Below are 14759 nucleotides of genomic sequence, written 5' to 3'. Positions count from 1 at the left end.
ATGGTGTCAGATGAAGCCCTATTGGAAGTGCAAAAAGTTCCAGTTCTTTGACTGGATGCTTGAGGCTGGCTTCAAAACAGAGCATATTTCCTTTGGAATCCATTAAGTTGGACATTTTAACATGGGCTTCTGTGGGAACCTGTTCCTTTTTGGAGCCAGCCTGAAGGGGGAGTCAAGGAAGTGCAACTTTTTCCTTCTCTTGTGCCTCATTTTGGATGTACAGCGCTTACCACTCCTCCATTCCCACCCCAACCATCCCTATACCTGAAGCTAGCTCTCCCCCTGCTGCACTGATGTATGTCTGGGACAAAGGCTAAACATTAAGTGTGAAGTAAAACATCAGTTCACATTGTCTGATTTTGCAGCATTGTTAAACAGACTGATTAGTTATTCACATGGGGAAAATTTAGGCTAAATTTGAAAATAAATTGTAAGCATGGGGAACCTCCTATAATCTTAGGCCTTTTTGCCAGATTTGGCCCCCGGGTTAGTACCTGAAGACCACTGCTTTTATTCACAAATTATTGAAATCATTGAGGAACCAAAAATCCCGGATAACTAAACTGATGATTTGCTGCCTTCTAATCATTCACCAACATACATTGCTGTAGGTTTATAAGTTGTCTGTCATCACCAGGTTCATTGAGCCCATAGACCAGAGAACATACAAACGCTGGAGATCCAGTTTGCCAAAGAGGGATGACCACAGTGGGCAGCTGAACCAGGAAATACTGCCAGATACAGATTCTATTGTCAGTAAAAACCAGAGCGATGAAACATCTGCAGACACAGAGATGCACCGGCTTTCGTTTGAGGAGGTGATGCGGTTAGTTCAGGAGGGAAAACCTGTTCCTGGAGTGACAAAGCTGGACATACAACCAAGCAACCACAATCCAACACCATCTCAGATGGAAAGGAAAACAAAACCTTGGGAATTACCGTCAGTGTCTAGTTGATATCTTTTAATTAAAACAATATAAACTCTGTCATAAACAGCACGAAATGGAATAATCTGCAGTCAGCACGACAAAGGTTGGAATATGAGAACCAAGACTGTCTACGTGGGTAGATAAAATGTCAACCCTGAAATACCAAATGTCTTTGTTGCTTTTTTTTTTCTGTTTCCTGTTTCTTCTGTTTGTTAAGAAATTCTTATAACATTTTGTAAAACTGTTGTAACTGTTCGAATGGCCTAATTATTGGGCCACCCCTCTGAGTCTGGTCTGCTAGAGGTTTCTTCCTTGTTATCACCAGTGCTTACTCAGCGGGGCTGGTAAAGTTAGACCTTACTTGTGTGAAGCACCTTGAGGCAGCACTGTTGTGATTTGGTGCTATATAAATAAATTGAAATTGAACCCTTAAAAACATTAGTGCTCAGTGGGATAAGGATTTGGGCTCCCAATATGTAGACCTGGGTTTTATTCCCAGTCACACCACCTTTCGTCACATGCATGAGATGGAGCTGAGCCAGAAACCGAGGCTCTCAATTTGCCAGTTGATTTAAACTCATATCCTCACTTATGATCATGAACTTTGGGTAATGGCCAAAAGTCACCATAAAACTGTTTGAAATCACTTTATTTCTCCTTTTATGAATTAATACACATTGGTAAAAGCACCGCAGCATAACAGTCTACATAAAACGTGCACTATTGGTTTGTGCTATTTAAAAGCACCGGTGTTTGAATTGAAATGCACATGCAAAGTTATAGCACCATTAAATCACACATCAGCTAAAAAAACAAAAACAAAAAAAAAAAACAACAAAAATTGCAAACAGTCTGAGGTATTATGTTGATACTAACAGAACACTGAGTTCACTCGGGTGGCTGAAGGCATCTGACAGGTGTCAAAGTCACAGAATACAAAGAGTGAACAGTTGTAGTTGCAGTCGTCTGTGATCAACCAAAGGCAAACTACCAAAGATTCAGGACTAAATATCAAGTAACATTAAAGAAAATAAAAAATTCAATCGTTCAAGTACAGTTTAGGTGTATGTAAAAACACACAAAGGGTGTTTTTGATACTGGAAATTTAAAAACTACGCTAACATAAAAAATAAGTAGCAATACAGTCACACATGTAAACTAGTATCAGGTAATGTCACATATCTGCATCCACGTATCACAGATCACTAACTCACTATTACACAAAAAAAAAAAGTTTGCCACTTTGAAATGTCTTGCAAACTGAGAATGCAAATATAATCAACAGCACACACATATGTGACAATTTGGTTTGCTAACGTGTCTGCTGCAAATTCCCATAACCCACTCAAAACCATAGATGAGCTGCAAATTCCCACAACAGACCAGAAGTTTTAACAACACAGAGGATTCTGTCCAGAGAACTTTTACGGATGGAACATTCAATGCATCGCAAATAAAATACTGTATTTTCCAGAGTGTATGCCACATGGTTTTTTAGTAGTTTAGACCTGTTGTCTGCCTGGGTGGTTACCATGGTTACCAGGACCCAAGGTTTATACACGGCACCAGCTCATGCTCCCAGACCCGACTTGCCGACCTGATATGTGCTATAGATATGATGTAGTGTATACGGTACAGTATATTTAGTGACAGTACGGTCACTAAATAGGACATAAACCTCTTCTTGTGTTGATAGTGCTTCTGCTGTTTGCAGCACATCTGTTTTTGTGTGTCATATTAGTTTCATGTGCTGTAGCTTATGTATTTTTTTGTCTTCTCTGTGTTTGCAAGACCTTTCTCAAAGATGTTTTTAGAGGCAATTACCTGTTGAAATGATGTAGGAATTGTTTTTTACATATTTGTGTTTCTTGCATTTGTTAGAAAATTGTAGGAGTGCGTGTGTGAATGTGTGTGTTTGTCTGTATGTGGCCCTGCGACAGACTGGCATCCTGTCCAGGGTGTAAGCCACCTCACGCCCTATGACTCCTGATGGCCTCTTTCATCCACTGTAGATCCAATGATCAGAATGTAATGATCTAAAAATATGAGGTTCCCTTTACTTCTTGTTACACTCACAAACATCTGTGATAACACCTGCAGAGAAATGATGAGAACAATATCAGAGAAAGGCTTTGATGTAGACAGGAACTGGCTCGGGGCGTGCTCAGGTGGCCCCCAAAACATGCCAGCAGTGACCGAGAACGGTCTAACAATACCAAACCTGGTCTCTGGAAAACTGATGTAAATTTCATGTTTTTTTTGTGCATGAAAAATGTGACAGTTTGAAAACTGACTTTTGTGGGCTGAATTTAGAATGGGAAAGTAACTGCATCCAAGTTTACATTCTTCTGTCTCAACTGTAGATTAAAGGGACAAAACATGCAAAAAGCACCAACACAAATCCTTAATGTACTTCTTGTTGACGGTAATGTTCTTACTCCAACTCCTGCAGTACTGTCATAGCACCACGCAGTGTAACTTCAAGACAATTTTCAAGACTGTTGTTTTGTTAACAGTCACAGAAATGTACCTTTAATACCAGACACAAAATATTTTGGCTTTATATTAAAAAAAGAAAAGAAATCATGAGGTAATTCTGAACAAAATCACCAGTGCATCAAAGTGATATTATGTCATTTGCATTAAAAAGTACTAAAACCACAGTAAAAATGGGCTTGTCTCTTATTTTTTGTACATGTCACTCTGCAGTTAAAATAAAAACAAACATGATTAATGAAGAACATGATTAAAATAGACAAAACCTCTGACAATGTAACTACAAAATAGTAAAATCTAAAAATTGTAAAAGTCAACATAATAAACAGTAATTGTGTATTGCGTGTATTTGTAAATTAAATAGAGAATAGAAAAGTCTAACTGCAGGTTTTCAGTGATGAGGTAGACACCTGTTCTGAGCTGTCGTCTGCTCACTGCACCGTCACAGTTAAAAACCATCTCTCTTCCGAAAACGGCGATGTGTCGATGCCGCCTGGGAAGGTTTGAAACAGGACTGAAATCAGTCTTGTGTAAACAGTTCACAAAGAGAAACTGAATGAGTTGTAAACTCCGGGGCGCCGCTTCCTGCTACTCTTAGAGCCGCCGCTTCACTCTTATTTTTCACATTCAAAATAATCCTTCAGCGGGGCGAAGAGGTGACGTATAACAGGGACACTCCAGGAGCGACCCAGAACCTTCTGCCTTTGGCCTCGTCCCATGTTGTTTACGTCTGTGTAGTGTTTGGGGAAACCAAAGATCCTACACAAAACGATCACATGGGAAAAGTTAAAGGCAGTTTTTTTTCCCCTCTCCCTCTCGTTTACAGACAGCTTCTTGACATTTAGAATCAGTTCATCTCATGCACAGAAACCTTACGGGAAATACTTACTGTTCCATTTCAGTGGACCACAGGTAATCGTCTTTGCCGTTCATGAGGACGGGCAGTGGTCCCATCTTTCCTTGCCTTATGGAGTTAGACTTTGTTGTAATGGTTCGGACTTTTTCAAACTAGATCAAGAGATGTCAGATTAAGTTAGAAAGTTCATAAACTACTCTGAAACTTTTATTCCATTCATGATCTTTTCATTTAAGATATGAAACAACTTGTCATCATTTGATAACTCGATGCTTCTACCTTCGCCATGCGGCCGACTTCCAAGCAGTCCTGAAGGGACACTTTGTCATCAAATGATGTTGCCAGAGGCCTAAACAAGAAATGCAGGCTGGCTTGAAAACTGCTTGTTAGCTGTGTGGCAGTTTGGGTCAAAGAAGACATGATTATGTATCTGTGTGTACCTGTTCATGCCAGGGATGTTGCCCCAAAAGTAGCGAGCTCTATGTGCAGGACTGACCTTTATCGCATCAATAAGAATGGGATTACACTGAAAAAAAAGAACCAGAGAAATAATCAGGAATAAATCTTACTGCAGTGTGTCCGCCGTGACTGACACGTCCATAAACAATCACCTCCAGGAATCTGCAGATATCCGATTTGTCGTGGGCGCTCATGAAAACAACATTCTCAAACAGCCAGAAGAACGGACGATTGTCATCCTCCCTCGGCTTCAGCAAGGTCAATATGCGGTAGAACTCAAAAAAGAGCCTTCCAGTGCCCTCTGCAGGCCAAAATGAAATAAAGATTAAAAAGAAAAAGGTTATTTTCATGATTTTCTCAGCAAGTGCTATTTTATGAACTCCTTCCAGCTATTAGCCGACATTTGTACCGAATAATCCTTTTCGAGCAGGATTGACCATGGACAGGTCGTTACACGGGCTTCCTCCAATCAGAAGGTCAAATGGACCCCATTCAGCTAACTGCAAAAGACACACAGCTCAAGGTCAGACTGATTTGGTCCCTTTTAAAAATAAATTATTAAATATGACACAAACAGAAATATGTAAAAATAATCTAGAATGTAAATAAGGAGATATGGTAATGGTTTGGTGTTTTTTTTTTCATTCAGCCAGTTACTATTACAAACAAAGATGAATATAATCAAAATAACAGTTACAGATTACATGCATTATCACAAATGAACATCACTTACATCAACACTGAATACCACGGTATGTTGTGTTAGTTTTTGGGAGGGTGGGAGAGAATCCCAATCCAAATGATTTAATATTGAGTATCTGCCATTACTGAGTCCCAATCTGATACTTTTATTTTCCTCAATACCTGCACAGGGCACACGTTTGACAACCGAACTGCTCTGCAACGCATTACGAAAGAGCTACCTGCAATCCAAGATGCTACTCATCGTTTTTTTTTTTTTTAACTGAATAACAAATATGGCTTTTATCAATTCCCTTTCATGCAGCCTTGTAGTTTCACTTGTCACTTGAAAGAAAAGAGGGATGTGTTGATTATGGTGTTTTTGCATATGACCGCTAGGTGTCAGTAATGTGAGTTCAAAGTGTGGCAAGATGGGAGCAAAGGTTGTAGAAGAAGATAAAACACGAATTCACATAGCAACTCCAAGGTGGACCAGCATGTTGAACTGGCACAACACCACATTACATGGAGAAATGTGGCAGGGGTGGGGTTTGAACTGGGAACCTTCCATACTGAAAGCAAGTGCATTAACCACCGGACCACCAACACCACCCCTACCAGTCACATACAGAATCTTAGGTACAAACCCCGGTTCGTCTAGAGTGAAGCCATTTTTAGTTATTAAACTCTTATGCTAACAATTATTCATTTTTATTACATTTTGTAATCTCATTAATCATGCGGGTCGTTATTGTATATTCCAATCTGTTTCACACATGGTGATCATGTATCCTCTTTTGCCCCACAATGGAAATAAGTGTTTCATACTTTATGAATTGTCCTCTGTATATATGTTACATATATGGATTTTTAAAAACCAAAAATAAAACCAATCCAAGTATTATTGACATTGTATAAATTTCTACAATGTCAATTTAACAATGAATAAATCTAATTAATTAATAGTGGTACTCCCTTTTTACTTTGAGCCCTGCTCAAAAAGTTGACACAAATATAGCCCCATATAGTGCAGTAGATAACAGAATATTTGCAGAGGAATTGTTCAAATCTGGTTACATGCACCAAAATTTGACTGTGCATACCTTTTGGTATATATTGTAGACAAATAACATTGGCCATTTGAATTTTCAATCGGGGGCCAAATATGGGTCAATGAAGAATTGCACAGGGGTCAAAATAAAAAAAAAAATGTTCCAATCATATTGAAAGCTATACCACATTATGTGTCTGATCATAACTATTCCAAAAAGGTATAGTTTGGACTATCTATGACTGAATGTTATGGAGTTATGGGGTAAAAACAGCAAGAATGGTGACAAAGGTCAGTCTCAGTTTATACAGGAGTCAGAAGTTAAAGTTGCTCCAATTACTGTAAAACATGATGCAAATTATTGGTTGAGTTAATAGGGTTTTAAAAAAGAATAGTTTGCACCATGTGTCATGCTTAGTTGTCATGTTACGGGGTAACATGTCACATGTCATAGAATCCAATGAACGTCGACATTGTTTGACCTTTACTCTACAGACCAAGCATTCAACACAATCAAAACTATTCAATTTGTTAATCCCAGTGGTGGGCACACTTCCAATAATCCGATAACAGATAATTATTGAAGATAATGTTCTCATTATTGGATTATCTTTTTAGATAACTTTAAAAACCATTATTGGACCAATTATCTTCCGATTAATTTTTGTGCAGTAACTTTTAGACCGATAAAGTTGAACAGGGACAAGCATTTTTTTAAAATTAAAATCAGTTCAGCACCTGCTTGTTAAAAGTTTTGTAATAGATGGACAGTTATACCCTCTGCTAACACAAGAGAGCTGCTTCTATGAAAAGCGTCTCTATCTTCTGTAGACAATGATGAAAAGACCAAAAAAAAAATCATTTCCTTTAACACCATACCAATATGCTGGCAATATCACCTAAGTCATCCAGAGGCATACATTTTTAACTTATGGTTCAAATTTTAACCAAACTAATTTTGGACAAGTTATTTAAAATTACTGTCATGTCTGAAGTTTTATAAAGTGAAAATATCAGATATATGTTTTAGTTTTAAAGTAATGTGCTATTTTTTAAGGTTTTGTGAGCACATGCTGTTTCCAGCAGTGCATTATGGGATGATGTAATCTCAGTACGATCACGACAGGACAATTGCATTTCAGACACTCTGTTCAGGCTCCACGGACAACAGCATTAAACTCTAGTGCCTAAAACTCTCGTGAATATATTCTCTGGGTTTATAGACGTTGTTATTGTATTTGCGTTTGTTAAATTCCACGCATTTTAAATGTAGCAGATAGGGATTATGTGGAATTTTGTTTTCAAGGCCTCTACTGCCATCTACTGGCCAATAGTGTTCATGGCAGTATTCGCCCTAAGTACTAAGCGTCTGGACACCAAATCAACTTTTTGGCTTTGCAAATGGCTTTTTTTTTTTTTTTTTTTACAAATGAAGTTTAAAAACAAAACAACAGCAAAAAAACAAAAAACAAAAACAAAAAAAATTAATAACATTACAAGACAGCTCTGTGGTGTTTGCACAGGCACAGTGCGAGCAGTTAGATGTTTGTAGCTCTTCAGCAGCAGGATACCCTCACGACGGCCGACCACAATAATATCAAACAGGTTTGATTTTCATAGGACCATACGATCTGCGATCAGGAGGTGGTCCTGAGATGTTAAAAGCAGCTTGTTACTCCATGTACACTACACGATGCAGGATGCGCAATTAACCTGAAACTCAGTCCAAAAAATTCCTGCATGAAAAATCATCTCGCACAGTGTAAAGCACGTTTTACATCATAAAACATGCGCACATTCTCTCCACATGCAAAACATTTTGCGATGACACTTCCAGGGCTCTGTAAAAATGCCTGTTTTTACAAATAAAAAAAGGAATATTTTACAAAAGCACATTTATCTGTAAACACCAACACACGACAGACGTCACATTAACGTGTTGGTTTACGTAATGACTGAACCAATCAGTGTTTAGTAGAGGCACTTTTACCCAGAATCCTTTGCGATCTGTCTGTTACAAAACCTCAGAATTAGTGCATTATTCAACATTAAAAGATATTTTAACTTTGTACAAATGACAGAATTGACATTAATGGAGTTATTCTATCAGTATTAATGTTATTTATAAATCAAAACCATAAGTCAGCATGACTTTATTTTTCAAGACCTCCGCCTGACCGGAGTGTTGTGACTGATAGAGAGTTGACTTTATGGCTGCTCTCAGAGTGCCTCTGTACTGGGAGCTCTGTACTAAACAAGTGTTTCTAGCAGGGGCCGAGTGTTCAAAGACAAAAGTGTGGTCTCACTGTTTGGGTCTGTTGTTACTTTTAATATTACTAGAAGCTATTGTAGTATTAAAACTTAAATTTGTTTTATTAGTAGTTGTAAATGTACCAGAGACAATATTGGAAGTTATTGGTTATCTGTAACTTCTGATACATTATTGGGTGGTTTATTGTTTCAAATTTATTGAAGATAACTTTTCAGTTATCTGATTATCTGTTATCGAAGTTAATTTTTTGGTTATCTGTGCTCACCACTGGTTAATCCTATCAACGCAACCAATAATTTGCACCACTTTTTACCAAAATTGGATCAACTTTAACTTTTGACCCCTGTACAAACTGAAATTGACCTTTGTCACCATTCTTGCTGTTTTCACCCCATAACTCCATAATATTCAGTCATGGATAGTCCAAACTATACCCTTTTGGAATCTTTAAGATCAGACAAATAATGTGGTATAGTTTTCTTTTTTTTTAATTTTTTTTATTAGGAGGTAAGGCACAGAAACTGATATGAAAATGACAATGATCAGATCACATCTGCAATACAACTGTCAATGAGCACCGTCAGTTTAGTAGAGATACTGTGCATCACATTGAATAAAAAATAATGCATATAATCTGCCTCCTAAGGTTTTCTGTTTGAACAAGAACCGAACATGAAAAGGCAAAATAAGCGAAATAAATAAAGTAAATAAATACAAATAATAATAATAATCAAGAAATTGTGAGAATACTAAAAAACATTTTTAACAGAGAGAGAGAGGAGGAGAGGGGGTCCATCGATCATGAGGGAAAGAGTTGAGAGAGCGAAAGAATGTTAAAAAGGGAAGCCATTTGTTATAAAATTTATCAGAATTACCTTTCACTGAGTAATCTTCTCCAGCTTTAAAAAAGACATAGTGTCGTTGAGCCACTGAGCACTAGAGGGCGCTTTAGTTGACTTCCAGTGAAGAAGAAGATGCAGTCTTGCCAGTAGAGAAGTGAAGGCTAGAATATCTAATTGATTAGAGGTAAACGTGGTATGGTCTTCTGGGAGCACAAATATGGCGACATGGGGTGATATCTTTATGGTCTTTGAAAGTATTTTTGACATGGTATCAAAGTAGTTTTGCCAGAAGCGAGACAGCAACGAACAGGAGTAAAACATATGAGTTAATTTGCAAAACGGAGCTTGGCATTTGTCGCAACTGTCAATGACAGTGGAATAGATTTGTGAAAGTCGAGCTTTGGAATAATGGACTCTGAACAGTACTTTAAACTGTATGAGGGCGAGACGAGCACAAGCTGAGCTTGTAGAAATTTTTTTAAGAGCAATGTCCCACCAGTTATCTTCCAAATTCAAGCCCAGTTCTTGTTCCCAGGCAGCCTTGACTTTGGTGACTGGTGTGTAATCAAAGGACAAAATCAGATTATAAACTTTAGATATGAGTGACTTCTGAAGTGGGTCATGGCTTAGAAGATCTTCCCAGTGTAGACTTGGTGGTATTGAGGGAAAAACTGGAAACAAGACCTTAGTACATTGCCTAATTTGAAAATAATGAAAAAAATGAGATGGTGGAAGATTAAATTCTACTGAGAGATCTGAGAAACTGCGAAAAATACCATCCTTGTAAAGATCTTTAAAACATTTCAATCCTTTGTTATGCCAAGCTAAGAAGGTTTAATCTGTAATCGCAGGTTGAAATAAATGATTCCTCAATAGAGGAGATAAAGTAGAGGTAGACTTGAATTTGAAATGCCTCCTAAATTGATACCAAATTTTGAGTGTGGAATGAACCACTTGGTTATTTGTAAAGCCAGAGAGATTGGATGGAATAGAAGAGGTAAGCAAGGCGATAAGGGAGGATGAATCACAAGACTGTGCCTCTAAATTGCACCATGGCAAGTCTGTTGATCTGAACCAAAATGAGGTCTTGTGAATATGTGCAGCCCAATAATATAATTGGAAATTTGGAAGTGACAATCCCCCATTGAATTTACATCTCCAAAGTGTGGATTTGCGGATCCTGGGTACCTTTCCGCCCCATATGAAGTGGGAAATAGTTTGATCAATTGTATTAAAGAACTGTTTAGGCAAAAAAAGTGGGAGACAGTGGAATAAAAATAAAAACTTGGCCAAGATGTTCATTTTGACTACATTAATTCTTTCAATTAAAGAAAGAGGTAAGCTCCCCCATCTTTGGAAATCAGATTTAACTTTAGACATTAAAGGCAAGAAATTGGCAGAAAAAAGGGAATTTAATGTTCTGGTTACATTGATCCCTAGATACCTAAAGCCAGACCTGCTCAATTTAAAAGGAATATCAGATTGTTTGAGTTGTAATGCTGAAGTGTTAATAGGATAGCATTCAGTTTTAGAGATATTCACCTTGTATCCTGAAAATGATCCAAATCTCTGAAGAACAGATAAAATTTTTGGAATGGATAGAACTGGATCAGAGACATATAACAATAAATCATCGGCATAGAGTGATAGCTTAAACTATGTGCCCAGTCGAGTAATCCCAATAAAAATGGAGGACGAGCGCAAAAAGGTTGACAAAGGCTGTATAGCTATTGCGAACAGTAGGGGAGATAGAGGGCACCCCTGTCTGATGCCACGGGCAAGAGAGAAAAAATTTGATTGAATATTATTGGTAGAAATATTAGCTTGTGGAGATGTGTAAAGGAGACGGATCCACGAAATGAACCCATCTCCCAGATCAAATTTCTTTAGAACAGCGAATAAGTAGTCCCATTCAACCCTGTCGAACGCTTTTTCAGCGTCGACTGAGATCACAGCTTCGGGTATTGCTGCAGTGGTTCTGAAATAGATAATATTTAAAAGTGTACGAACATTAAAGAAAAGCTGCCGCCCCTTAACAAATCCAGTTTGCTCAGGTGAAACAATGGATGGTACAATATTTTCAAGATGATTAGCCAAGACTTTAGCGAGGATCTTAGCATCCACATTTATCAGTGACAGAGGTCTGTAGGAGCTACAGAGATCCGGATCCTTATCTTTTTTTAAGAGGAGACTTATGGATGCTTGTCTTAAAGTGGGTGGAAGAGTTCCCAATTGAAGTGATTCCATATACACAGCATGCAATAATGGGGACAATTTATCCTGAAATTTTTTTAAAAACTCAACTGAAAACCCATCTGGGCCAGGAGCCTTGTTGTTTTGCATGCATCTCATAGTGAGATTTATTTCTTCTACCGTCAATGATGAGTCAAGTTCTTTAAGCGAAACTGGGTTTATCACTGGGAAATTGAGACTATCTAGGAATAGGTTCATTTCTGTAGTATTAGGTGGAGATTCAGACTTATATAAAGAGGAGTAAAATCTGTGAAAAACAGAATTAATGGTGGCGGGATCACTATGCAGTGTGCCCGCTGAATCCTTTATCTGGGGAATCATACGTGAGGCTGCCTGGCGTCGTAGTTGGTGAGCTAGAAGCCGGCTTGCCCTATCACCATGTTCATAATATATGGAGCGCGAGCGTAGAAGAAGCCTCTGCATCATTAGTGGTGATAAGGTCAAATTCTGTCTGTAGCGCAACACGTTGTTTAAGTAAATTGGGGGAGAAACAAGTGGCGAGTTGTTGGTCTATTTTAGTGATGTTGATAGAAAGTTCTTGTAGTTTGACTTTTCGAGATTTGTTAGAATGGGCAGAGTAGGAGATTATTTGTCCCCGTAGGTATGCTTTTAATGATTCCCACAGGAGTGAACATGTGATAGGTTCTGTATCATTTTGATTAATAGCAATAAAATCGTCAATTTTAGCTGCAATAAATTTATTGAATTCATCATCTGAAAGAAGTAATGAATTGAACCTCCAAGGTGTTGAGTAGCGAGATTGTGAGGAAAACTGAATATCTAAAGAAAGAGGGGCATGATCGGAGATAACGATAGGGTGGCAATTAACATTAAGTACATTGGGAATTAATTTGGCATCAATAAAATAGTAATCAATCCGAGAGAAAGATTGATGCATCTGTGAAAAGAAGGAGAATTCCTTGGCCTGGGGGTTGTAAAATCTCCAAGGATCAATGCAACCATTTTTAGACATGAAATAAGAAAGAGATATTGACATTAATGATAGGGTTAGGGTTCGTGGGTTAGAACGGTCTAGATTGGGGTCAATTACACAATTCATGTCCCCTCCAAATATAAGGAGATTATTGTTCAAAGAGGGAAGACGTTCAAAAAGCCTATTCATAAAATGTGAATCATCAAAATTGGGGGCATATATATTAACTAATAGGATGGGAACATGGAATAGTGTGCCTACAATAATCAAGTATCTACCATCTTTGTCTGATATAACCTTAGAAGCTGAGAATTGAATTGACTTACCAATTAAAATAGCAACCCCTCTGGCTTTAGAATTGAAATTCGAGTGAAACACCTCAGAAACCCAGGGACATTTGAGTCTGACCTGGTCTTTGATACGCATGTGGGTTTCTTGTAGAAACACTAGATCAGCTTTAAGACGTTTCAAATGAGTAAATATCCTTGATCTCTTAATTGGACTCCCCATACCTTTAATGTTCCAGCTCAAAAATCTCACAGAAGACCCAGTACCATAAGTATTAGCTTTGGTAGACATTATTTACCTGGACATAGACTGAATGTGGACCCCCCCCCCAAAAAAAGGAGTGAAAAAACCCCCCCAAAAAACACACACACACAAAAAAACAACAAAAACAAAACAAAACACACACACACTCAAAGATAGAACAGCCCACCCCCCCACAGCACCTACAATGGCCCCATCCCCAAACAATGGAGCACCCAGTGCTAACTCCACAAGGAGTTGAATCTCTAAGACAAAAACTTACGGTTTTTTGACTAATGTTTGAGCTCCTACAAACCTAGCAACAATTTACCACAAGGCACAACTAATACAAATCCAAATTGAACTGAAACTAACATGAAAATGGAAAAGTGAGAAGAAAAAAAAAATAAAAAAATAATGAAAATAATAATAATAATAATAAAGAAAAGTGAATATATATATATATATATATAAAAAAAGGGGGCGGGGAGAGGAAAAAAAGGGAGGGGAGCAAAGCATAATCTGTAAAGGCATGAAAGCAACCGTGTATGAATCAGCGAAATATTATCAATCACCACTTCAGTGTTGTGCATATTTTCTCAGTTTTTTTTTTCGTGCCTAGTGACCTGATGAATGCGGTGGCCTCTTCTGGTGATTTAAACTCTCTCACTGCACCGTTGTGTGTAACTCGGAGGTGCGCTGGGTAGAGCAGTCCGAAGCGAATCCCCGGTATCTCATGGAGCTGGCGTCGGACATCGTTAAAGGCAGCTCGGGCGCGAGCTGTCTTCTGAGTGAGGTCGGGGAAGATGGAAAAGTTCATGTCGCCGATCCTGATCCGTTGCTGGGCCCTGGCTCTGCGCAGTATGTCCACACAGTCCATATGGTAATGCACACGAGCAACGATGGGGCGGGGCGTCCTCCGGGTCCCGGCTTCAGCTGGAATGTGCGGTGAGCGCGGTCAACGAGGGGCTCTTTCTCAAGCTGGAATGCCTCCTTTAGCAAAGAGGAGACGGCCGCATCGATAGAAGAGGTGAAAAAATCCTCAGGAATCCCCACTAACCGTATATTATTGTGGCGAGATCTTGCCTCCAGGTCCTCGTATTTATTGTCCAGTCTTGTCAGTTCCGATGACAGGTGATCCACCTTAGCTTGTAAAATAGAGATGTCGTCAGTGCAGGAGGAGAGCGACGTTTCCATTTCACCTACGGTGCCCTTCAGAGCATGGACATCAGACTGGATGCTTGTAATGGTGGCAGATAGCTCGGACTTCACAGCCTGGAGCTCATCCTTGATGCTTGTTAAATTTTGAGTCAGGGCAGCTTGTAGCTCAGATTTAAAAATAACTGACATCTCGGTGCTGAGTGACGAGAGCAGTTCGGCCTTAAAGTCAGGGGGAAGAGAGCCGCTGCTTGCGGCTTCGAACGAGCAGGAGGGGGAGCACGAGCCACCACCAGCCGA

The 14759-nt window shown here is 38.8% G+C and overlaps 1 protein-coding gene across 1 annotated transcript in view; it reads right to left on the bottom strand.

The window, feature by feature from the left end:
- Positions 1–3200: 3200 nt before the first annotated feature.
- dnmt3ba (DNA (cytosine-5-)-methyltransferase 3 beta, duplicate a) overlaps positions 3201–14759 on the bottom strand; it is a 69223-nt gene continuing 57664 nt past the window's right edge. Inside the window, exons 21-26 of the mRNA XM_034173017.1 lie at positions 5150–5240; positions 4893–5041; positions 4722–4807; positions 4561–4630; positions 4315–4433; positions 3201–4184 (exon numbers count right to left, since the gene is read on the bottom strand). Of these exons, the coding sequence (XP_034028908.1) occupies positions 4040–4184; positions 4315–4433; positions 4561–4630; positions 4722–4807; positions 4893–5041; positions 5150–5240 (660 nt within the window). The 3' untranslated portion in view covers positions 3201–4039. The remainder of the gene's footprint in view (positions 4185–4314; positions 4434–4560; positions 4631–4721; positions 4808–4892; positions 5042–5149; positions 5241–14759) is intronic.

The sequence above is a fragment of the Thalassophryne amazonica genome, chromosome 6 (genome assembly GCF_902500255.1).
Source record: "Thalassophryne amazonica chromosome 6, fThaAma1.1, whole genome shotgun sequence".
NCBI classification, from domain to species: Eukaryota; Metazoa; Chordata; class Actinopteri; order Batrachoidiformes; family Batrachoididae; genus Thalassophryne; species Thalassophryne amazonica.
The sequence above is the reverse complement of the archived record's forward strand: the minus strand, read 5'-3'. Positions and strand labels throughout refer to the sequence as shown.